This window comes from Natrix helvetica (assembly GCF_964273705.1).
Source record: "Natrix helvetica genome assembly, chromosome: 1".
NCBI classification, from domain to species: Eukaryota; Metazoa; Chordata; class Lepidosauria; order Squamata; family Natricidae; genus Natrix; species Natrix helvetica.
The window spans coordinates 10,498,074-10,523,633 of record NC_138548.1 but is presented as its reverse complement, the minus strand read 5'-3'; the positions used below and the strand labels follow the sequence as shown (position 1 = coordinate 10,523,633).

At 45.2% G+C, this 25,560-nt stretch overlaps 2 protein-coding genes across 3 annotated transcripts; one reads left to right on the top strand and one right to left on the bottom strand.

Moving 5' to 3' along the window:
• Positions 1-279: 279 nt before the first annotated feature.
• On the bottom strand, positions 280-11,066 carry TPGS1 (tubulin polyglutamylase complex subunit 1). 2 transcript variants are annotated; one of them, XR_014175964.1, is made up of 3 exons: positions 10,657-11,066; positions 1,695-6,409; positions 280-1,568 (listed from the first exon to the last, which is right to left on the bottom strand). XR_014175964.1 is itself a non-coding variant. In XM_081960117.1 (2 exons), the coding sequence occupies exons 1-2, from the start codon at positions 10,998-11,000 to the stop codon at positions 5,878-5,880; spliced, it is 876 nt and encodes a 291-aa protein (XP_081816243.1). In that variant the 5' UTR covers positions 11,001-11,066; the 3' UTR covers positions 1,631-5,877. The 2 variants fall into 2 exon arrangements, 1 of the variants encoding a protein (XP_081816243.1); XM_081960117.1 differs by lacking the exon at positions 280-1,568 and having other exon boundaries at positions 1,631-6,409.
• Positions 11,067-11,524: 458 nt separating this feature from the next.
• LOC309384181 (uncharacterized protein) lies at positions 11,525-20,013 on the top strand. Its single transcript, XM_081937395.1, has 2 exons — positions 11,525-11,651; positions 16,504-20,013. The coding sequence occupies exon 2, from the start codon at positions 16,511-16,513 to the stop codon at positions 17,201-17,203; it is 693 nt and encodes a 230-aa protein (XP_081793521.1). The 5' UTR covers positions 11,525-11,651; positions 16,504-16,510; the 3' UTR covers positions 17,204-20,013.
• Positions 20,014-25,560: the final 5,547 nt, after the last annotated feature.

The following is a 25,560-nucleotide window of genomic DNA, read 5'->3' as shown; positions in this document are numbered from 1 at the left end:
TGCTACCGAACCCCAAATTCTTGATTAAGCAGGGAGAATTTTAAGCTGCAGGCAGGAATATAATCTTGGGAGGGAAAAGATCAAAGTGAATAAATAATTCTGCTTCTGTATGCACTGAAATCTTTTTGAAGCTTGGAAAAGTCTAGACAAGGAAAGAGCTAGACTTTTCCAGTGAAAAGGAAATGATTTCTATTGTGTCCTTTAAAAACAATCAAATCAAATGCCTCCACAATTTTTTTAAAAACCAACTTGACATTTGCCACTTTCAAAAAAAAATTACTTTATTTATTCGGTGGCTAGAGTAGGATTGGGAAGATCTGGGTTCTAATCTTCCCTCAGGCGCAGAACCTCATTGGCCGACTTTGGGCTAAATCCCTCCCTCTAAACCTAAGAACCAATCAGATGTAGGAGGAAAGTTGGGAGTAGGAGTGGCAAGACTTGGGTTCGAGTCCCAACCACAGAAGCCCATTTGCTGACATTGGGCCAGCTCCTCCCTCTCAGCTCAAGAATCGGGGTAGGGTAGATGTTGGTGAAGATACTAAAACTGAGGATTCTGTCTTCGTAGGATGCAGATTTATTTATTTTATTCAATTTCATGCCGTCCGACTCCAGAACGATTCTGGGTGACTCCCATACATGGAACAGAATGAAGGAAAAAAAAATACATATAAATAGGAATGATACCAAGCAAAAAAAACCAAACACACTAGAAAAAAAAGGAAACAAGGACAAAATTGAACAACAGTGCAAGGATAAATACCAACAACCTCCAAGGGCTGCTCCGGTCACTCTAGCCCCCCCCCCCCCCCAAGGCCTGGGAGGGAAGAAAAATCACATTTTCTGGAATACCATTATGGATGGAACTCAGGGAGAACCTCATCTGGGGGGACCATGGCAGAAAAGAGACGCTTCCAGGGTCCTGATAACTGACATTGTTTGATAAAGAAGCTGGAATGTGTGCAATCTGCTGTAAGCTTGGAAGGGCCAGGCAGACACTATAAGAGAGAGATCAAGGATGGCAAACCTTTTGGGCACCAAATGCTGAAAAAGGGAGCATGCGCGCACACAGCCGTCAGGGAGGCAACCCAGAAGATAAGCTGCCCAGCGGGCACGTGTGCGCCAGGAACCGGAAGTTCATTTCCCAGCGCGCATGCCCACTGGGCAGCCTATCTAGGAATTTATCTAGTCAGCTTGTCTTCCGGTGACTGGTGTGCATGGGCAGGCAACGATCAGCTGGCTGGTGTGCATGCATTTCTGGCACTGGCGCATAGCTGATCGATGCCCCCACCTGCGCGCCAGAAACGGGGAGGAATGGGCGATGCTGCGCGGACCAGCTGGCATGGCTCCAGGTGCCACTTGGGTTCGCCATCATGGAGATAGGTAGTTCCTCAAATTACTAGCCTGTGTGCTATTTAAGGAGTTTTCAAGTTATAGCCAGCTCCTTCAGTTGCAGCCAGAAACACGTTGGCAACCAAGCCAGCTTCATAATGGGACAGAAGCATTTGAGGAGTTGCCTGGAGGAGGAGTGGATGGTTTGGAGATGTTTAACTAGACCAGTGTTTCTCAACCTTGGCGACTTTTAAGTCCTGTGGACTTCAACTCCCAGAATCCCCCAGCCAGCTGGCTGGGGGATTCTGGGAGTTGAAGTCCACAGGACTTAAAAGTCACCAAGGTTGAGAAACACCGAACTAGACTGTGGACTGGTTTGGCTGGAACTTAAAACAGAATAACAAGAGTTGGAAGGGACCTTGGAGATCTTCTAGTCCACCACCCTGCTCAAGCAGAAGACCTTATGCTATTTCAGACAGGTGGCTGTCCAGTCTTATCTTAAAAGCCTCCTCCCCCAATAATGGAGCATCCACAACTTCTGGAGGCAAGCTGTTCCACGGGTTAATCGTTTTCATTGTTAGGAAATTTCTCCTTGGTTCCAGGTTGCTTCTCTCCTGGATTAGTTTCCACCCATTGTTTCTTGCCTTCTGGTGCTTTGGAAAAATAGGCTGATCCCCTCTTCTTTATGACAGCCCCTCAAGATGTTGGAAGACTGGAATCATGTCACCCCTAATCCTTCTTTTCGACAGACTAGACATACCCAGTTCCTGCAACCGTTCTTTGTATGTTTTGATCTCCAGCCAAATCATCTTTGTTGCTCTTCTCTGCACTCTTTCCAGAATCTCAACATCCTTTTTATTGTTCTTTTTTTTTTAAATTAAATATCCTTTTTAACTAAAGACCACATGGAAAAATGGGGGTTTCCCCCAGAAGAGGAGGATAATTTTCTGCAAATGTGGCACTACTCAACAACTATCCAACTTTTCTAGTGCCCCCACTGGGACTGACAGGCACACTGAATGACTTGCTGCTTGGAAATATCTTGGCATTGGGCTAGAATGATATAGATATACTGTATGTTTAATAAACTTTATTAAAAGTTCTTAAATCTTTTTCAATTTAAATGAATAATTTCCTTTTTTCTAGTTCCTGCATTTTTGATATAGAGATGAGACTGGGTCAGCTGATGGAGCAGAGCTGCCCTGTCACTTATCTGCACCACTGCATTCTGGGCCCGAGGAAGCTGGCAAGTCGTCTTCAAGGGCAGCCCCATGAGAACACTTTGCAGCAGTCAAGTCAAGAGGGGACTAGGGTAAAAGTGACCATCTGAAAAGCTTCCTGATCCTGGAAAGGGCACAGTTGCCACCCCAGATAAAGCGGGGCAAAGTCCTTCTTGTCCGCCTCCTCATTGGGCAGCAGCTGTAAATCCATAAAGACCTCCAGATTGCCCCTGACCCTCAAAAAGAGAAGCGTGATCTCATTTAAGGTATCTTAGGATCTTGGTGGCCCCACAACTCTCAGTTTTGGTAAGACTGAGTTGGAGGCACTTCCTCCTTATCCAAACCTGTAAGAACCTCCAGGCACTGGACTGGTATTGAAAAATATAATTGGGTGTCATCAATTACACCAGTGGATCACCGTATCTACAAGTTTTATGTAGATGTTGAATAGGAGAGGAGACTATGGGCCTTGGGAGAGACCTTCGATCACCAACAGTAGCCTTGAAGGAAGATGACCGTCATAAAATAGTGCCCTCAATGTCCAACTTCTAGTGTGGAAGGATACCGTGATTGATGGGGTTAAACCCTGCCAAGAAATCAAGGAGCACAAGGATGGATGGGCCACCACCATCCCAGCTTTGCCACAAGTATCACCCAGACCCTCTTCATACTAAATCCCGCTGATACAGGTCTACATAATATTCTTCCTCCAAGGTTCTCTGCAGCTACGGTCCAACCATTCTCTCAAAGGTTGGAGATGGTTGGTGGTTATCTAATAGTGTTGGGCCTCTTGAGGAGGCAAGCTACCATCTCTTTTGAGGTCAGAGCCCCTACCCCTCCATCAATGTAAAAAACACTACAGCAAGGCCTCAACCTCCCTGCCACTTTCAAGACCCAAGGGACTCCAAAGCCAGCAGACAGGTGGTTGTGCTAACACCACGGAGTACCCTCTCCATGTCCTCAAGAATCAACAGAAATACCATCCAAGGAAACATTGTAGAGGTTATACAAAGGTTACGTGCAGACATGCGCAGCAAACTGCTATATCTTAGTAACCGATTACCTCAACTGTCTATGAGCTCACTTAATTAGTAGAACCAGGCACTACCAGGGAGTTACGTGAGATTCTACCCTGGCTGGGATGGTCTTAGAGATTGCCAAGGAGAATAAGCCAACGATAATCCTATTGCTACCTATGCTCTTGTTGCTTGTTAAAACTGTATAAAAGCCAAATAAACTCTGTGTAAGGCAGACAGACATTTTGGACACCTGCTATGATGGATTTCTGAGTCCTACATCCATAAACAGAGACCTGAAAGAGACACCTATAATAATAGAAAAGAAAGAGAGGAGAGAATGAAAGGAAGATGGGGGGGAAAGAAGAAAGAGGTAAGGAGAGGAGGATGGAAGGGAGAGGAAGAGAAGGAGAGAGAGTAGGTAGGGGAAGAGGAAGAGTAGGAGAAAAGGAAGGGAAGAAGGAAGGGAAAGGAGAGGAGGAAGGAAAAAAGTAGAGAAGGGAGGGAGGGAGAAAAGAAAGGGAAAATAAGGCGGCGTTACAACAGGAGGAAGGGATGGTAAACAAAGCAACCCAATAAAATGGAATAACAAATGTATAAGAATGATAAATGTAAAGAAGAAAAATAGTTATGTGAAGGTATACTTAAAATGGTATGTAAGAGAATAAAAAAATAAAACTTTTCAGGAAAAAAAGAATCAACAGTTCAAACTCTTCCCAGTTTACACAATAAGATTGAACCTCAAGCACCCCTTGGCCTTGGGCCAGATTTGAGTGACTTTACCTACCAGGCAGCTAGAATATTTTTCACAGACCTGCAGGTCCTCTGGCCTGCCCCAATTCAGTAGGAACCAGGGCATCCACTGGATGGGTATCTCTGAATGCAATCAAGATGGAGAAATATTGATGTTTCTCCACTCACAAGGGAATCTCTAATATGGGCCCTTCCCCAGATTCAATTAGACTCACTCAGAGTCATCTTCCCATAGCACTCCAGGAGTCCCTTCTGGCATATTCTGGAATTTTCTAACGATGAGAGCAATCAACCAGTGGAACAGCAGCCTGCCTTCAGAAGTTGTGAATGCTCCATCGCTGGAGGTTTTCAAAAAGAAACCGGACAATCATTTGTCTGAAATGGTGTAAGATCTCCTGCTTACGCAGGAGGTTGGACTAGAAGACCTCCTAGGTCCCTTCCAACTCTATGTCTATCTCTTAACTCCTCAGAAAACCAAGGTGTGATCCAGGATTTGCACGCAGGGAGAGGCCGCATGAGGACAATATAGTCCAAAGCCCAACCTTCTGCCCCATTCAGATGGCAACTAGGGCCAAATTGCCCACCAGATCCTTGACGGGTGTCCTATAACGGGTGTCCAACCATGGCTGGCTGGGGAATTCTGGGAGTTGAAGTCCACAGGTATTAAAAGTTGCCAAGGTTGGACACCCCTCCTTCCTATGCCTGGATACACAGACCTAATCCTACTGCCCTTCCCCATTGCAGTCACCCCCAAGAACCCACCCGGTCCCACAAAAGACCCAAATCAACCCCAGATCGTGAATGCCCAAGGACTTGGGTGGCTTAAAGGCAGCGGGGAAGCCCTTGTAGGAAAGAACAACTTCGTCTTCAAAAACTTCCTGGGTGACTCGACCAGCCTATCTCGCCCCCCAGCCTCATCGACCTTATAAAATTGTCACTGTGCTAAAATATAGGAGTGCTCCATCTACTGCCTTGAGTTCTCGAAGGAAATCTAATCAGTAAGTAAACAAGTAAGTACAGTAAGTACAGTAAGTAAATAAGTAAATAAATAAGAAACAATAATATAAAGTTGTCACATATAGGAGGAAGAAGTGCTGTATCTATTACGTTGAGCTCTTGAAGAAATCTAGTCAATAATTAAACAAGTAAATAAATAAGAACCAATAGTAAATAAGTAAACAAATAATAAGACTGCGGGCCAGGCTTTGGGCATACCTTAGAGCAGGAGTGAGCAACTACGGCAACTGTGGACTTCAATTCCCAGAATTCCTGAGCCAGCCATGCTGTGGACTTCAATTCCCAGAATTCCTGAGCCATGCTGGCTCAGGAATTCTGGGAGTTGAAGTCCACAGGTCGTCAAGGGGCCATATTTCGCCACCCCTGCCCCTAGAGGGGAGCTGCCCTGCTGAACGGAAGAAAGCAAACCGATTCTGGGGATCCCCCTTGCCCACACCCCCAAAACAGACCACGCCCGTGTCCATTTGCACCCTGTAGCATCACAGATCTTTCTGGCCCTCAGGAAAGCCAGAGAGAACCCCCGCCTTTCCCTGCGGGGGGGCTCAGTGGACGGACTTCACTTTTGTCACAAAGATGGAGGAGGCCCTCTTGAGGAACTCGTCCTTCTCCATGGCCGTGTTGGCTTTCCTCTCCAACAGCGCCCGGTCCATCGCCATCGCCAAGCAGTCCGGCCTGAGCTTGGATCCAGCTTCCAAGCAACGGATGGGAGGCGACACGTCGGTGACGTGGAGAGCATCTTCCAGGGTGCCCAGCACAGCCGTGCAGACCCTTTTATCGGCGGCGCCCGAACCGTCGTCGAGGGCGTCGTAGAGACCGTCGGCCTTGGCCAGGAACTCGAGGAGGATCAGGCAGGTGAGGACACCGTAGCGGAAGATGTCGAAGGGCACCGCCTCGTGGTCACGGCACGAGACCTTCTGCAGGAGGGGCTGCAAGGTCTCCTCCGAGGCGCCCCTCTCTTGGCACAGCAGTCGCAGGAGCTCGCTGTAGGTCTTCCCGTCCACGCCGGGTTTCTTGCCCTTGCCCCCAGCACTGAGGGCATCGTAGGTGGAGTGGACGTTGTTGTTAAAGGCCGTCCTAATGGAAGAGGAGGGTGGGGGAAAATCAACAACGTTAAGGGATGGTCTTGGAGCAGCAAAGTCCTAAATCACAGACTGATGAGTGTGTCTGCGTGCGTGCGTGCGTGAGTTTTGGTCACGATGGGTTGTTGACAGTAAGGCACTTAGAACTGCCAGATGGCGCCCAAGCTGGATTTTTATGGATTTATTTGTTTGCATCCCACCTGTATTATTTTTACAAATAACTCAAGGTGGTGGATATTTCCAGCATGTTTCCCTCCTCCTATTTTCCCCACAAGCATCTTGTAAGGTGAGTTGGGCTGAGAGAGTGAAGGAACTCAACTGGCTTTTATGACGAAGGCGGGACTAGAATTCCCTGCCTCCTGATGATTGGCCCAAAGCCACCAAGCCAGCGTCAATGACTAAGGCGGGACTAGAATTCCCTGTCTCTTGATGATTGGCCCAAAGCCACCAAGCCAGCGTCAATGACGAAGGCGGGACTAGAATTCCCTGCCTCCTGATGATTGGCCCAAAGCCACCAAGCCAGCTTTCATGATGAAGGTGGGACAAGAACTCCCTGTCTCCTGATGATTGGCCCAAAGCTGGAGCAAATAACGGGAGCTCACCCTGTTGCATAGCACTTGGGTCTCAAACCTGGGCTGTCACAGCTTTACAGGGGATAAGCCCAGCATCTTTTAACTGGTGATCCAGGATGCCTACCCTGAAACAGAGCCTAGAACAGGGTTGTCAAACTTGTTGCCCACGGGCCAGAAGCATCATCGGCTGGCCATGCCCATGCCCAATTTAGCAAAGGGGAAAAAAAATCATATGTCATGTGACAATACGAGTTTGACATGCCTGGCCTAGATCACGTTAAAGCTGAAAGATGAACTGCACTGTATTACTTTGAGAAATGATAGACTGAATTGATGGGTGCTCCATATCGGGTCTTCATCGAAGTAAAAAAAACTTATTAGGACAAGTAAGAGAAAAAAAAGAATTAAAGAACTTATTTGGGGCTAGGCTAACCGTTTTAGTTTCAGCCATTTCTAATTCAAAAGTCAAGAAAGGGTTTGGGGTGTCTGAAAGTGTATCCGATGCAAAACAAATGTTTTCAGTATTTGGGAAGAAAATTTCCAAAAAACAAACCCCTCCAGACAGTCATTCTGTACCTAGTAAGAGATATTTTGGACTCAAAGTGAGGCGTTTTGAGTTTGAAATGGTTGGAAACTAATTTTTTTAAAAAACACACACGGTTGACGAAAACATTTAAAGTTGTATAATTATTACACCGTTATCGCTTTTCTCCCACAGTATTTGTTGTTAATGCAGGACAATTTAATTTTACCTGGGAAAAGCAAGACATTGTGAACTTAATTATAGCTTTCTTTTAACTTTAGAAAATGGCATCGGCTTTGCGGAGCTTTTCTAGGCGTCAATGACTCTAATCAATTTCAAACAACTACCGTAAATAGGATCAAGCATTGGCAAAACATTTCTGTATTTCTTCCTAGGAGATGTCCTACGTTCATTTAATGACCATTCAAAATTACAGCACGGAAAAAAAGTGACTTTCAATCAATTCTCGCATTTACAACCACTGCAACATCCTCATGATCAAGTGATCAAAATTGGGGCAACTGGTATGCACTTAAGACAGCTGCAGTGTTCCAGGTCATGTGATCACCATGTGCGACCACATTTGGCTTCCGATAAGTGACTTCCGCAAGCAAAATCAATGGGTGGAAGCTACATTTGCTTAGCTACATCGTGATTCTCTGAACAATTGCAGTGATTCGTTTAACAACCATGGCAAAAAGGTGATAATATCAGACACAACCCATTTAACAACTGTGGGCTTAGCAGTGGAAGTTCTGGTCCAAATTGTGCTTGTTAAGTTGAGGACTACTATCTGTATATACATACCAGATTTGCCAATAAAGCTTCTGCTTACTTTATGTGACAACTAACATCTATACATCTCAGGCGACAAAAGTCTTATATATTTCGTTTTATAAATACATTAACATATGGTAGAATTGTTCTAATTGTTACTTCTACGCATAAAAATGGAAGACTGCCCTGGGAAAAAATATCAAATTTGCTTTGTGCCAAGAAAAATATGCTCGGAGTATTTGTGACTTGCGGTAAATCAAATAAAAAGCAGAGGATTAAAGAAATTAGTGTAATAATTTCACCCAGAGAGTTGGCTATCAATTAAAATTAATATTATTCATAGATCTTGTGGTCGTGGTTCATGAAATATAGTATTTCATTGATGGATACTGGTGTTTATAAAAATGGTGAGATAAAGGGGAATATTTCTGGGTGACGGCTAACACAACCTATTGAATTTCTTCTAACTAATCTTTAGATTTTCCTATAAGATGCAAAAGCAAGATATTTTACTCTGTAAAATTCCTTTGTTAATACACAAGGTATCTTTTCTTTTCCCACTTTTCCTCATGCTTTTTAAATAGTTTTAGTCTCGAAAACCATCTAAGTCTTCAGAGATGTAATATTTCCCCTCTTTATACTCAAAAAATATCCAGCATATGGAATAGTGAAGTAAAACATTCTTAGTCACCGACTATGCTTCCTGTTTCTCCGTTTATTAAGATGTAATAATTTTAGCGGATGAAATTGCAATTCTTTCTTATGATTAATCGTGCATTACACTATACATTATTTTAACATTTTAATCATTATGAATTATGTTTTATACTTTATAATTTACATAAATGACTTTTGTGATCATCTCAAAAGCAACTGCGTCCTCTTCGCTGATGATATAAAATTATTCAACACCACCAACAATGCTGTTGCCCTTCAAAACGACCTTGATTATGTGTCTGAATGGTCAAACAATTGGCAACTCCAAATCTCAACCAACAAATGCTCTGTCTTACCCACTGGCAAAAAAAAACACCCCTGAACACCAAATACAAGCTAGGTGGATACGACCTCGTAGATGACCCCCACTCTGTCAAGGACCTTGGGGTACTCATCTCAAATGATCTAAGCCCCAGAGCTCACTGTAACAGCATTGCCAAAAAGGCATTAAGAGTTGTTAACCTAATCTTGCGAAGCTTCTTCTCCGGTAACATTGTACTGCAAACTAGGGCATACAAAACCTTTGCCAGACCAATTCTCGAATACAGCTTGTCTGCCTGGAACCCGCACTGTATATCAGACATTAACACAATTGAGCGAGTCCAGAGGTATTTCAGGAGAAGAATACTCCATTTCTCTGCTCACAACAGAACCCTTTACGCCACCAGGTTTGAAAGTTTGGGCTTGGACAATCTGGAACTACGCTGCCTATGGTCTGACCTAAGCATAGTATACAAAATTGTCTGCTACAACATCCTACCTGTCAACGACTACTTCAGCTTCAACCACAATAATACACCGGCAAACAATCGATACAAACTCATGGTAAACTGATCCAAACTCGCCTGCAGAAAATACGACTTCAGCAACAGAGTGGTCAACGTCCGGAATGCTCTACCTAACTCCGTTGTTACATCCTTAAACCCCTACAGCTTCAACCTTAAACTGCTTAACTGTTGACCTCACCCCATTCCTAAGAGGTCGGTAAAGGGGGCATGCATAAGTGCACCAGCATACCTAATGTCCCTGCCCAACTGTCCCCATTTATTTGTATCCACTTTGTGTATTCTTATTCATAGTTATTCCTATTCCTGTTATCTTGTACATGGGTGACAAACTACATAAATAAAATAGAATAAATACATGTTTGATAATGAATGCACTATAATTGTGAAACGGGTGAAGCATTATTGCCTCGCTGGCAGCAAAATAAAAAAAAAAATCAGGAGGGCTCTGGTAGCATCTTTTCTGAGTAACAAATTTTATTGTATAAAGGCGCCAGCTTTTTGGGAGATGAAGCTCCCTTTATCAGATATTGAGAATGTGAGGAGGGAGGATTTAAATTGGCCAAAATGGGCTACACAAGATCCGAGGTTTGTTGTCTACCGGGCTCCAGAAGGGCCTCCCCATGTTAGCCCAAACCGACAATTAAAGCGCTGTCAAAGTTCCTGAGGCGGCCCAGAACAAATCCATTATTTCCATTTCCTTGCTGTGTGTCCCCCACACCTCCATGCTCGGCCGCTGTAGAGAGAAAAAAACTACATTTCCCAGAGAGTCCCGCGGGCGGGGACTCTTAGAACCGCCCGTGGCTCGACCCATTGCATTATGGGGGTCGTAGTCCCGTCACTCGCAAGCGGGATTCTGCGCCCCCACCTGTGGGAATGGTGGGCCAGGCCCAGATACCACAAGGCCCGGTCGAGACGCAGCTGTCGCTGACGGTCCCCGCCGTCCGACAAGGCCTCCGCCGCCGCCGCCTCCGGGCTACACTGCGTCAGCTTCTCGAAGTAGCCGGCCAAGAAATCCACGGGCTTCTCCGGCCGGGCTTCGAGCACTTTTAGGAGAGCCTCTCGCACCATGTCGGTCACGCCGGATTGCAGGAGGAACTCCGCCTCGCCCTCGGCGACGCCGTTCGTTGACAAGGCCGAACGGCCCTGATCGGTCCCGGGTGCCGGTGCCGCCGCCGCGGGGGAAGAGCGTCTCTTTTCATTGGCCGCCATTTTGGTTGAGGGCACTGTTTCTTGCGGCCTGCCATCTCAACTGAGATCCATTCGACCACCATCTTAAGTAAGGGTCCCCTCTTTCGACGCTCCCTCCCTCCCTGGAAGTGCTCTCTCTATAGTTTTCCCTATTGGGCAATCAGAGACCGGTATGAGGTCATGAACCTGCGGCGAAGCAAGAATTTGTCTCGTGACCGGCTTCAAAAGCCGCAAGAGGGAGATTAATTTTGAGCGGGACCTACTGCCATTCTCCACCTAAAACTGAGGTGCGAGCGCACCTCATTGTGAAAGCGTGCCAAAGCGTTTCAGCCATAGAGGTAAAAAAGAGCAGTCACAGAGATAAAAAGAGGTCAGAGTGGCCCTTCAGGCCCATAAAGCGAAGTAGACAGCATCCTGTTTCCGTCTCCAGCGGGAGTGCGGACGCATTTCCGTTTCCGAAATCAAACCGCTCTAGGGCTCTAACGTCTCTAAACCCGGAAGTTTCGTCGGGAAACCTATGGGGTGGGTGGGAAATATCCCCTGACGCGACGTTTCCCCATCTAGCTTCGCCGTCTCGACTCTCTTCCCGTGTCGGCTTGCTTCCGCGAAGGAAGTCTCGCGAGAGTTAAGGCGCCCGGGACAGCCGAGTCTGGAGCGCTTGGATGCCGGAAAGTAGGTGAGGTCGCTGGGGTGGCGGGTTGCGCTGCAACGGTCTCCTCCCTCTCGGAAGAAATGGGCAGGGGAGCCTTTGGGAGAGTCTTTGCAGCCCATCTCACCTTGCAACGAGATGGGCGGCAAATAACAACAACAACGACAAACAATAATATATTGTTATTGTTAAATAGGACGCTGGCAGCAACCCGTATCAACCATTAGCACCAGTCACTGGTATTTGTGATGCATTTTTGAATGTTCAGTTGACTGAGTTTCATGTTTAATGAAGAAAAGAAATAAGTATAATAATAACAACAACAATAACAACAATAATATATTATTGATAATAATATTTTAAGAAGATACTTGCTTAATACCTAGGACGCTGGCAGCAACCCCCTCTAAGTGGTTTTACAGAGTCAGCCTATTGCCCCCAACAATCTGGTTCCCCATTTTACCCACCTTGGAAGGACGGAAGGCTGAGTCAACCTTGAGTTGGTCAGGATCGAACTGATGGCAGTGGGACCGAAGGCTGAGTCAACCTTGAGCCTGGTGAGATTCGAACTACCAAATTGCAGTCAGCAGACGGAGCTTGCAGTACTGCGCTCTAACCACTGTGCCACACCGCAGCTCTTTTATTAAGCGAGTTTTACCCCAATTTACCATCTTTTTGGCCACTGTCGTTAACACAGTCACCGCAGTCGTTAAATTAGTAACATGGTTGTTAAATGAATCAGGCTTCCCCCTCTACTTTGCTTGTCCGGAGGTTGCAAAAGGGGATCGCATGGAGCCCGGGATACGGCAACTCTCATAAATACATGCCAAGCACCCTCGAATTTTGATCACGCGACCCTGGGAAATGCTACGGTCATAAGTTGGTCATAAGTCATTTCCTCCCCCAGTGCCGTTGTAACTTTGAACAGTCACTAAAAATGGTTGTACGTCGACAACAACCTCTTTATGTAATGCATCAGACAGCACGTGATCAAACAATAAAACGTTGAGAACATGTGAGACTTGAACAACAGGAAACAGTGAATTCTTGATATCATTCCACAAGTAGCAAATTTATGGGTTTTCCCCATTTCCCCTTTGGTGGCTTTTAGCCTTACAAGTGCCTTCAAGGACTTTCTGAAGATACACACTATTGTTTAGTGACTGATAAAGCCCGTTATCGCCTACCAAAAGAAATGTCCTTGGCTAAGAAGCAAAACATGCCTTACTGCAGTTAGACAAGAGGCCCATGTTAAAAATACTAATATCGCCTTTGAAAAAACGCTAATGATAAAGGCTAAAATTTCAAATAAGAATCTGAAACGGACAATTTCAATACGTAATACTACACATACTCACTGCAGCTAGGATTGCTTTCCCACAAAACAGGAAACAAATCAATACACCCGCAGATGAAACAATAATTAAGAAAGGTACTAGAATGTGCAGAGATGGACAAAATGATCTTGGAATTAAAAGAAAGGGAAGAATCGGATTTTCATAAAATATGGAATAGAATTTATAAGTGGCTAGAAAACAGAAGCCAAAACTGGTTTTTTTTTCCCTAAACTAAATTCTAAACTATTCTAAATAGTTAGAATTCTAAATTCTAAACTATTGAATAAAAATTATCTAAAGTTACTAATTACTATCAAGCTCAAAGTATTGACTACAATGTAAATATAATGGAGATATGAACAACTAAGATTATTACAAATGTTAGTACTACTGTTATTACATTATTAGAGAAGTTAACATCGATAGGAAGGCAATGTAGAATGGAGAACTATAAACATGAATGCCGATACAGAAGGCTGCATAACTGCTTTATATTGTTATGTTAGTCTTGTTTTTTTCTTTCTTTTTGTTGTGGTTTTCTTTCTGTTTTTAAAGGTAGAAATGTTGAATAAAAGCTATTTTGGAAAAAAAAATGACAAAGGCTAAAAGTTCAAATAAGAATCGGAACTGTTAAGTCCATTGGGGGGGAAACTGCAATATAGCTTAATGCATTGCAATCATGACATAAGTCTGAGACTGAAAATCAGGCTTGTCAGATGCTGCATCTTTTCTATCCTGCTGTGGAAAGTTGGTCTCTGACAGAAAACCACTTGAAGAAACCAGAAGCATTTGAACTGTGGATTTACAGGCTGTTACGTCTAAGCTGGGTTGACAAAATCAGAAACGAGGAGGTGATAAGCTTGGAAATAACTTTATCTCCGTAGGGAAGTATGTACAAGAAATCCCCTTTCTTCCTAATGCTGTCTTATTTCATTGTGTAGTGCCCTAAAGGACGTCAACTTTGTTTGTTTTTGAACAAAGTCGAATTTAGGGTGTGTATTTTCAGTAAAGGACATCATTAAGTGTCACATGTGAAGTGCAGACTTTTAGGGACTTTCTGTGGCCATAAATGTTGATTCCACAGACACACATGATTTTTTTGTTTGATGCAATGAAAGTTGCGGAGCGGTGGGAATGCATTTTTGCCGTTTGCACAAACGGTGTTGCCCTCTGTGGCCCGCAAGTGGAGCTGTCGGCACACTCGCCCACCGCTTCTGCGGTCCGGTTGTGAACAAATCACGGCCTGGGTGTTGGGAACCCCGATTTAATCAATAGGTAAAGGTAAGGGTTCCCCTCGTACATATGTGCTAGTCGTTCCCGACTCTAGGGGGCGGTGCTCATCTCCGTTTCAAAGCCGAAGAGCCAGTCCTGTCCGAAGACGTCTCCGTGGTCATGTGGCCGGCATGATTAAACACCAAAGGTGCACGGAACGCTGTTCCCTTCCCACCAAAGGTGGCTCCTATTTTTCTACTTGCATTTTTACGTGCTTTCAAACTGCTAAGTTGGCAGAAGCTGGGACAAGTCACAGGAGCTCACTCCATTACCCAGCACTAGGGATAATCGAACTGCCAACCTTTCTGATCGACAAGCTCAGCGTCTTAGCCACTGAGCCACCCTGTCCTCTATACGTACTTATTTATTTAACTGTTGGTGCTGCCAGCAACCTACGGGGCATGTTATTACTTCAGCAGTATGTTTTTACATCAGGTTAATCGACAGAAAAAGAAGAAGAAAAATGTCTCTGAGCCACCACGTCCCTTGATTTAATCAATAGCTAATAGAAATATAGCAGAATTGATTATTGTGCATCCTTAAGGTATCTTTTACGATCTTTTTCATTATAGGACAGTGTTTCTCCACTTTCTAATCACTTTCAAATTCAAGCCATGCCTCTCTCACTTTTTAAGCCAACCGGCCACCTCCTCACACTCATGTCTCCGCCCACCTGCTCCGAGCGGGCTCCCCCAGCCAATCATTTATCTTTCTCCTCCTTTTTATCCACCCTATTGGCCCCTTGTCCTTCTTTCTCCAACTTTTCGCGGAGTTCGCAGGAGATTGAGGTGTCGAGATCTCATTTCCCCTATGTGGATATTCCCCCCCCCCCCCAGCATATGTGAATACCAGGGTGGATTTGATTTAAATCAAGTCAATTTAAATCATAATTTTTAAAAAGCAACTGTCATCTCTGTCCCACAGCAGCTCCTCCTCGGACCCGAAGTTGATTCACCGACAGTCTCAATATTGCAGACTATACAGCCTCACGCTACATAGCTAAGCTCCATTTCATGCTGAATAAACTAAATTATTAATGTATCTTAAATAGAAAACTATCTTTGGATCAACTTATTTTACTCCAAAAGCATTTTATTAAAATAAATTTGATAAAAATGAAAACAAATCCGATTTAAATTGTAAAAAAATCTGATTTTGGGGATTTTTTTTTTAAAAAAAATCAATTTTTATCCACCCTGGTGAATACCATATTGCAGCGATGGCTAACCTTGGTGTCGTCGCGTGTCAAAAAGCGCCTGCGCCCGTACCCATAATGCAGTGCAGCCTCACCCCCCCATATGCGCCCCCCATGCACATACATCTCCCACATCTGTCCCACCCCCTGTGCATGTGCAGCAGATCTGAAAATCAACTGGAAAATCAAAATGCAAGTAGAAAAATAGGAAGCACCTTTGGTGGGAAGGTAATGTGCTGGGGGAAAATATCCATGTAGGGGAAATGAGATCTCGACACTCCAATCTCCTGCGAACTCCGCAAAAAGTTGGAGAAAGAAGGACAAGGGACCAATAGGGTGGATAAAAAGGAGGAGAAAGATAAATGATTGGCTGGGGGAGCCCGCTCGGAGCAGGTGGGCGGAGACATGAGTGTGAGGAGGTGGCCAATTGGCTTAAAAAGTGAGTGGCTTGAATTTGAAAGAGATTAGAAAGTGGAGAAACACTGTCCTATAGTGAAAAAGATCATAAAAGATACCTTAAGGATGCACAATAATCAATTCTGCTGTATTTCTATTAGCTATTGATTAAATCAAGGGACGTGGTGGCTCAGTGGCTAAGACACTGAGCTTGTCGATCAGAAAGGTCGGCAGTTTGGCGGTTTGAATCCCTAGCACCGCATAACAGAGTGAGCTCCCGTTACTTGTCCCAGCTTCTGCCAACCTAGCAGTTCAAAAGCACGTAAAAAATGCAAGTAGAAAAATAGGAACCACCTTTGGTGGGAAGGTAACAGCATTCTGTGCGCCTTCGGCATTTAGTCATGCTGGCCACATGACCACGGAGACGTCTTCGGACAGCGCTGGCTCTTCAGCTTTGAAACAGAGATGAGCACCGCCCCCTAGAGACGGGAACGACTAGCACACACATGCGGGGGAACCTTTACCTTTAAGTCGAGAACTATCCGTATTCACTCACTCATTTTCAGTGAATGTGAACCTCATGATGTGAATCCAGTCCACAAAAGATTTTGGCCGTAGGAATTCTGTGAAAAAGCCTTTAACGGTGTGCTGTGGCCCTTTGTCCCGCTTCTCCAGGCCATTCATGGACCCCCGGGTGAGCCCTCCCAATACCAGGCTGCGGAAAAGGAGGAAGAAGGCCGGTTGGAAGCCGAAGAGGAAGCGTCCCCAAGCGGTCACCCCTGACCTGGAGCTCCACCACTGCGACATCTGCGGGAAAGACATCAAACACCAGTTCAATTTCCGGGAGCACCAGCGCATCCACACGGGGGAGCGCCCGTACCAGTGTCAGCATTGCCAGAAAACCTTCACCCGTTGTGCCGACCTCATTAAGCACCGCCTGGTGCATTCGGCCACGCGGCCCTTCCGCTGCCAGATCTGCGGGAAACGGTTCAAGCTGCGGGCCGACCTGGACAAGCATGCCAAGGTGCATTCGGACGAGGCCCCCTTCCCCTGCCATTTGTGCCCCAAGCGCTTCAAGCGCACCTCCTGCCTGGTCAAACACCTGCGGATCCACACCCAAGAGAAGCCCTTCGCCTGCGCCCACTGCAGCCGGCGCTTCAAGTGGGAAGCCTCGGTTAAGGAACACGAGCGGGTTCACACGGGCGAGCGTCCCCACCGCTGCGACCAGTGTCCCAAAACCTTCACGCATCGCTCCACCTTCCTGCAGCACCAGCGCACCCATCAAAAATACCCCGCCTTCAGCTGCAAGCACTGCCCCAAGTCTTTCAATCACAAGTCCAACCTGCTGAAGCATGTCCGCAGGTTGCACTCTTAGGGCCAGAGGGTGGGTGAAAAGGAGTGTGTTTATAAATGACCCTCCCCTCCCTTTTCTCAGGGTCCCCAAAGACTTTGCGAGATTTGCAATGGCCGTCTTCTCTTAGTTGTCATGTTACAAAGTCATGTCCGACCTATTGTGACTCCATGGACAACGTTCCTCCAGGCCTTCCGGTCCTCTACCATCCTCCGGAGTCCATTTAACCTCATGTCCACTGCTTCGGTGACTACATCCAGCTATCTCATTCTCTGTCGTCCCCTTCTTCTTTTGCCCTCCATCTTTCCCAGCATGAGGCTCTTCTCCAGGGAGTCCTTCCTTCTCATTAGGTGGCCAAATTCTTTGAGTTTCACCTTCAGGATCTGGCCTTCTAAAGAGCGGTCAGGGTTGATCTCCTCTAGGACTGACCGGTTGGATGGCCTTGCAGTCCAAGGGACTCACAGGAGTCTTCTCCAGCACCAGAGTTCAAAGGCCTCCATTCTTTGGCGCTCAGCCTTCCTTATGGTCCAACTTTCTCAGCCATCCATTGCAACTGGGAAAACCATCGCCTTGACTAGACCCACTTTTGATTGGCAGGGTGATGATATCTCTGCTTTTTAGTATGCTGTCTAGATTCGCCCTAGCTTTCCTCCCCAGGACCAAACGTTCTCTCATTGAGAAAAGCTCAAATGAGACAATTCTTCCTAAGCAACTTGTATAACTAGCCGGCAAAAATGGAGCTGTTCCCTTTAATGGATAATTTAATAATTAATAATTTATTAGATTTCTAGACCGCCCCCTCTCCCCGGAGGGACTCGGGACGGTGTACAGGAATACATTTAAAAACCATACAGGCAATCGTATACATAGCTAAAAATCAAATTAAACAACCCCTGTACAAATTTATAAAAATTAAAAACAGACCATAAAACCAATCATAAAATTTAGAAATAAAACTGAGGTGGGAATGGTGGAATTAGGCCAAGCTGGCTAGCTGGAACAGGTGGGGTTTAAGTTTCTGGTGGAAGGAGCGGAGATCCGTAGCCATTCTAATGTCAGGGGGGATGATGTTACCTAGTAGGGTAATGAGACGTCAGCAAGGAAACCACTGGGATCAGAGAGCACCAAGCCCCCCCCCCCCTTGATCCTTTTTCCCACTCCTCTGCCAAAATTAGTGTGTTGTCTTCAATTGTACAAAGAAGGGAGGAACCATCAAGAGAAGAATTCCAAATGCCAATCAAACGGTTTTGGTTAGGCCTGACATGTTTGTCAGGGAGGGGCTTTTCTTTTCGTTTGACTGTGAGGAACATCACATTTTCAGATGAATAGCAATAGCACTTAGACTTATATACCGCTTCACGGTGCTTTTGCAGCACTCTCTAAGCTGCTTACAGCCCCAACAATTTTACCCACCTTGGAAGGATGGGTGGGATTCGAACTGCCAAATTGCAGGGAGCCAGCAGGCAGCAGACGTAGCCTGCAGTACTGCACTCTAACCACTGTGCTACCGAGGCTCTTAGGATGAATGACATCCTTTAAATCAATTTGAAACCTAAGAAATTTGACACAGCCTTAAGAGCTGATTTAACATCTACCGTATTTTTCGCAGTATAAGATGCACCAAAATTTCAAAGAGGTAAGTAAGAAAAAAAAGGTTTTTGCCCTCCCGGACCCCCAGGAGCACTCTGCAGGCTTCAGCAGGGCTGGGGGAAGACAAAAATGCCCCCATTTTTGTGAAAAACGGACCGTCTTTTGCAAAAATGGCATTGTTGCCTTCCCCCAGCTCTGCAGAGTGCTTCTGGGGGCTGTGAGAAGGCAAAAATGCTTGCCTTTTTGCAAAAGCGGCCCATTTTTCAGCTGTTTTTCACAAAAATGGGGTCCAGGTGTGGGGCTTCAGAGGAGGCCCAAAATGGCTGTATTCGGTGTATAAGATGCAGCAACATTTCCACGTTCTTTTTTGGGGGGGGGGGTAAGGTGCATCTTATACTCCGAAAAATATGGTAGTTTACCCCTGCTTGTTATAAACCTTATCAGAACTTTTCCAGGGCTACATACTGCTTTACAGTGCTTTAACAGTCCTCTCTAAATGGTTTACAGAGACAGCCTATGGCCCCCAACAATCTGGGCCCTCATTTTACCCACTTCGGAAGGGATAGAAGGCCAAGTCAATCTTGAGTTGGTCAGGATCAAACTCCTGGCAGTGGGCAGAGTCACCCTGCAATACTGCATTCTCACTGGCCTCCCATCTTCCCACTTAGAACTTATATACTGCTTTACACTGCTTTTGCAGCTCTCTCTAAGCGGTATCCAAAGTCAGTCTCTTGCCCCCAACAATCTGGGTCCTCATTTTACCCACCTCGGAAGGACAGAAGGCTGAGTCAACCTTTGAGCCTGGTGAGATTCGAACTGCCAAACTGCCCGCCAGCCGGTGATCAGCACAAGTAGACTGCAGTACCGCTCTCTCTCCACTGCGCCACCGCGGCTCTTGGTTTTAATATTAATTTTAACAACTCATGAAATGAAACAAACAAAATGTTAAAAAGTTACGACACTTCGGTAGTTCCTTACCAAGCCCGTCTAAATTATATTAAAAGGAACCAAAAATATCGTTACAATCCCCAAGGCATGTCACAACGTTTGAGCGCCCCTAACGTTTGGAAATGGAACGCTGACAAATTTGACGCACCCTAAATGTAGGCACGCTTCTTCTCCCCCCCCTACACCTTTTCTTAAATGTATAAATATATCTTGGTTAGAGGAGTCGGGCTCACTATTTTTTTTTTTTAACGAGATGCCCTCCTGTACGTGACTCGACATAATAAACCATTCTGAAGTGGAGCCTTGATTATCTGCTTTGGGTCCTGCCTTGTTATTCCGCACAAGGCTGCTGTGCAATCAGCAATGACACAAAAAAGGTCATTTGGGAGACTTGAGTGCTGACCTCTGTCACTGCTTCGAATGAAAAGAGTTTGTGTTCCCGTCAAAATAAGTACGATGGGGTTGGTTCAGTTCTTTTTTCCCTTTGGCGCTGGGCCCAGTCTGGACTGAGGGACTTGTTACCATGAACTGGGAGCAGGAAGTGAACACTTTTTCTTCCTATTTCTCTCCCCCCCGCTCCGCCCCCCACCCTAGATTGTCCAGGTTTAGATGAGTTCTCTGCATTGTTTTCCAATTCAGATGGGTTTCTGGTCTCACGTTGCTATTGAGTGAAACACATTACACAGGCAGTCTGCGACTTTACGACCACAATTGAGCACCAAGTTTCTATTGTCAAATAAGGCAAGGTTGTTCTGGACCGAGGCTTCCCCGAGAGCATGAAGCCAACTCCTTGTCCCAGCAAAAAAAAAACTTTTATTCATTTGCTGTGAATTCTGCTCATTCGCATCCAGCAAAGTCTTTCAAGGGAGGATTTACGGTCACAGACCTTCTCTGGCTTGGAGAGCTGCCAGGCGGATATCTGCAAAACTTGGCAAGGAGTCTCGGGGAGTCACAGAGCAATTAAGCAAACTAATTGTCTCCTGCAAGCTCCACTCCCCTTTTGCTCTTCTTTTATTTCCTCTGGGAGGGGCCATTCATCGTCCCAAGTCGCCCCTGTTCTTTAGCTGTTCCCTTCATCTGGCAGCTCTGCACATGCGCACACTGAAAACAGGCTCCAGCTGTTCTTCTGCCCCACTGATGTCTGACTCTGAAAGCAGCTGATAACTGTCAGATGGCTCCGGCCCCCTCTCTGCCTCCGACACAGAGCCCTCCTCAGAGCCTTTCCCAGACTCCAGGACTGGCCCATGTTCCTCCCCAACCTCCTCACTGTCCGAGTCTGCTGCCAGCTATGCTGCCCGCTGGCAGACCACAACAAAGATTGTTAAGTGAGTTTTGCCCCATTGTACGTCCTTGTTTGACATCGTTTTTAGTGTATCGCTACAGATGTTAAAATGAACCACACGGTTGTTCAGCACATCTGGCTTCCGTTGACTTTGCTTGTTGGAAGTTGGCTGGGAAGATTATACATGGCGATCACAGGAGACAGCAATTGTCATAAATACATGTCAGTTGCAAAGGGCCTGAAGTTTGATCACAGGACTCATGGGAATGTTGCAATAGTCCTAAGTGTGAGAATCGGTCATAAGTCATTTATTTTCAGTGATGTTGTAACCAAACAGTCACTAAACAAACGGTTGTGGGAACCACCTCCCCATTTTGGCCACGGTAAATGTCACGTCAAATTTGAGCTGCAATGAGCTTTTGAATACTTGACGATGCCTTCTTCCTTCGGTCTACGACCATGTTGTGCCTTTTTAAACCGCACCCCAAAATATGTAATACGGTTTTTGTAAAACTGAGTGTTTTCCTTTGCTAGAGAATTGGGTATGTCCAGTTGAATGAAAAGAAGGACTAGGGGAGACATGATAACAGTCTTCCAATATCTCAGGGGCTGCCACAAAGAAGAAGGAATCAAGCTATTTTCCAAAGCACCTGAGGACAGGACAAGAAGCAATGGGTGGAAACTAATCAAGGAGAGAAGCAACTTAGAACTAAGGAGAAATTTCCCGACAGTGAGAACCATTAACCAGTGGAACTGCTTGCCTCCAGAAGCTGTGAGTGCTCCAACACTGGAAGTTTTTAAAGAAGAAATTGGACAGCCATTTGTCTGAAATGGTCATTTCCTGCCTGAGCAGGGGGTTGGACTGGAAGACCTCTAAGGTCCCTTCCAACTCTGTTATTCTGTTTTTAATATAAAACAGAATACAATACAATACAATAGTAGAGTTGGAAGGGACCTTGGAGGTCTTCTAGTCCAACCCCCTGCCTAGGCAGGAAACCCTATACCGTTTCAGACAAATAGCTATCCAACATCTTCTTAAAGACTTCCAGTGTTGGGGCATTCACAACTTCTGGAGGCAAGCTGTTCCACTGATTAATTGTTCTCACTGTCAGGAAATTCCTCCTCAGTTCTAAATTGCTTCTCTCCTTGATTAGTTTCCACCCATTGCTTCTTGTTCTACCCTCAGGTGCTTTGGAGAATAGTTTGACTCCCTCTTCTTTGTGGCAACCTCTGAGATATTGGAATAATGCTATCATGTCTCCCCTAGTCCTTCTTTCTCTTAAGCTAAACATACCCAGTTCCTGTAACCGTTCTTCATATGTTTTAGTCTCCAGTCCCCTAATCATCTTTGTTGCTCTTCTCTGCACTCTTTCTAGAGTCTCCACATCTTTTTTACATCGTGGCGACCGGAACTGAATGCAGTATTCCAAGTGTGGCCTTACCAAGGCATTATAAAGTGGTATTAACACTTCACGTGATCTTGATTCTATCCCTCTGTTGATGCAGCCTAGAACTGTGTTGGCTTTTTTGGCAGCTGCTGCACACGGCTGGCTCCTATTTAAATGGTTGTCCACTAGGACTCCAAGATCCCTTTCACAGTTACTACTACTGAGTATGGTATCACCTATACTGTACCTGTGCATTCCGTTTTTGTTGCCTAAATGTAGAACCTTACTCTTTTCACCATTGAATTTCATTTTATTAGATAGTGCCCAATGTTCAAGTTTGTCAAGATCCTTCTGTATCTTAAGCCTATCTTCTGGAGTGTTGGCTATTCCTGCCAGCTTGGTATCATCTGCAAATTTGATGAGTTCCCCATTTATTCCCTCATCCAAATCATTGATGAAGATGTTGAAGAGTACTGGGCCTAAAACAGAGCCTTGGGGTACTCCACTGCATACTTCCCTCCATGTAGATGCAGTTCCATTGAGAACTACACGTTGAGTGCGGTTGGTCAGCCAGTTACCAATCCATCTGGTGGTGATGCTGTCTAACCCACATTCTTCTACTTTATCTAGTAGTAGGTTATGGTCTACCTTATCAAAAGCCTTACTGAAGTCCAAGTAAACTATATCAACGGCATTCCTCTGGTCCACTAATTTTGTCACATTATCAAAGAATGCAATAAGATTAGTCTGGCATGATCTGTTTTTGACAAATCCATGTTGGCTTTTGGCTATTACTTTGTTTGCTTCTAGGTGTTCGCAAATTCGTTGCTTGATTATTTTTTCCAGAATCTTTCCTGGTATTGAGGTTAGGCTGATAGGTCTGTAGTTTCCTGGATCTAATTTTTTCCCTTTTTTGAAGATGGGAACCACATCAGCTCTTTTCCAGTCCTCTGGTAGTTCCCCGGTGTTCCAGGATCTCTGAAAGATATAATTCAGTGGTTCTGAGATCTCGTCTGCTAGTTCCTTCAAGAAGCTAATCAAATCAATCCAAGAAACAGAATTTCTCAGCAATGGCCAGTATTTTGGCAGATTGGGTACCCAATTTGAACATCAGTGGACCGAAAGCTGAAATTTGATTTATTGAGACAGATCTGGAGGGTTTCAGAAAGTTTCTTTCCAAGGTCTTGAGTGTCTCAAAATACAGGGCATTTTAAGATGTGATGTGTGGACTTCAATTCCCAGAATCCCCTGCATGCTGGCTAGGGAATTCTGGGAGTTTAAATCCATGTATTTTAAAAGTAACCACGGTTGAGAAACTATTCTCCAAAGCACCTGAGGGTACAACAAGAAGCAATGGGTGGAAACTAATCAAGGAGAGAAGCAACTTAGAACTGAGGAGAAACTTCCTGACAATGAGAACAATTAATCAGTGGAACAGAAGTTGCCTCCAGAAGTTGTGAATGTCCCAACACTGGAAGTCTTTAAGAAGATGTTGGATAGCCATTTGTCTGAAACGGTATAGGGTTTCCTGCCTAGCAGGGGGTTGGACTAGAAGACCTCCAAGGTCCCTTCCAACTCTGCTATTGTATTGTATTGTAGGAGCTTGCTAGTGCCAAGGTATTCCTTCCCATGCCTGTTTCTAATTGTGTGCTTACTTACTCTCTTCCTTTCCACTGAGGGCGAATGCTAACATTGATTTCCCCTTTCTAATTATTCCTGAACCAGGAGTGGGGAAAAGCTATAAGATTGCCAGGATAAAAGATAAAAGGGCCCGTGTTTCCTAGCTTCCTTGTGACTCAAGTTCAGGAACATGAACCTTCCCCGCCAGTTAGGACTTACCCGATTGACTGGGGTCATATCCTCCCGGAGTTGTAAATATTTATGGGCAATTTCTTAATAAACTTCAAAAAAACCCCACCTTTTATTAAAGTCCTGGCGTCTCTCTTGGCGTTTTTCTTTGGAATCCGTCCTACAAATTCTAGATTGTCCACACGCAATTTAATAGAAACACCAAGTGATGCGGAAACTTTTAACTCTTTGCTGTCCTTTAGTGGTCATCTACATAAAGGTAAAGGTTCCCCTCACACATATGTGCTATTCGTTCCTGACTCTAGGGAGCAGCGGTCCTCTCCGTTTCAACGCTGAAGGCGCACGGAATGCTGTTTCCTTCCCATCAAAGGTGGTTTCTATTTTTCTATTGGCATTTTTTACATGCTTTCGAACTGCTAAGTTGGCAGAAGCTGGCTTTGCCAACCTAGCAATTGGAACTACCGTATTTTTCGGGGTATAAGACGCACTAAAATTTTGAAGAGGTAAATTTAAAAAAAGTTTGCCCTCTGTAGACCTCCCAAACCCTCTGCAAGCCTCATTTTTGTGAAAAACGGGGCATGCAGAGAGTTTGAGAGTCCTGCAAAGTGCTCTTGTGGGCTCGGAGGAGGAGGGGGGGAAACATGAGCAAAAAACAGGCCCATTTTTTCCCAAAAAACCCGGCATGCATCGCCTCTAGGAGGATTCCAGAGTGCTCCTGGGAGCTACGGGGGCATAAACGAGCAAAAAATGACTCGTTTTTCACTCGTTTTTGCCCTCCCCACTTTGCAGGTCTCCCAAACTCTCTGCATGGCCATTTTGGTGAAGAGGGTGGGGTTTCGGGCCCCCCAAAATGCTGTATTCAGTGTATAAGATGCACCCAGATTTTCACTCTCTTTTGGGGGAAAAAGGTGTGTCTTATACTCCGGAAAATATGGTACTCAAAAGAGAGAGGGGGGGGAGGGAGGGAGGGAGAGGGAGGGAGGGAGACAGAGACAGAGACATCCGGGACATATATTGTTTCAATTTCTACCCTCAAAACAATGCTATAGGGCACTGCACACCAAAACAGCTAGACACAATGAGATTTTTCCCCGAACGCCCTCACTCTGCTAACAACTAATTCCCTCAACACTGTCAAACTATTTACTAAGGCTGTATTACTACTATTATTCTCTTCCTTCCTAGTAACCTATCTCTTTCCACTTATGACTATAACCTTGAATCTTATACCTTGTATCTTTAAAATTTATATTGTTTTATTTGTTTCCTAGTATAATTTGATTGCTTATTAGTAATCTATGACTATCATTAAGTGCTGTACCTTATGATTCTTGAGGAATGTATCTTGTCTTTTTATGTACACT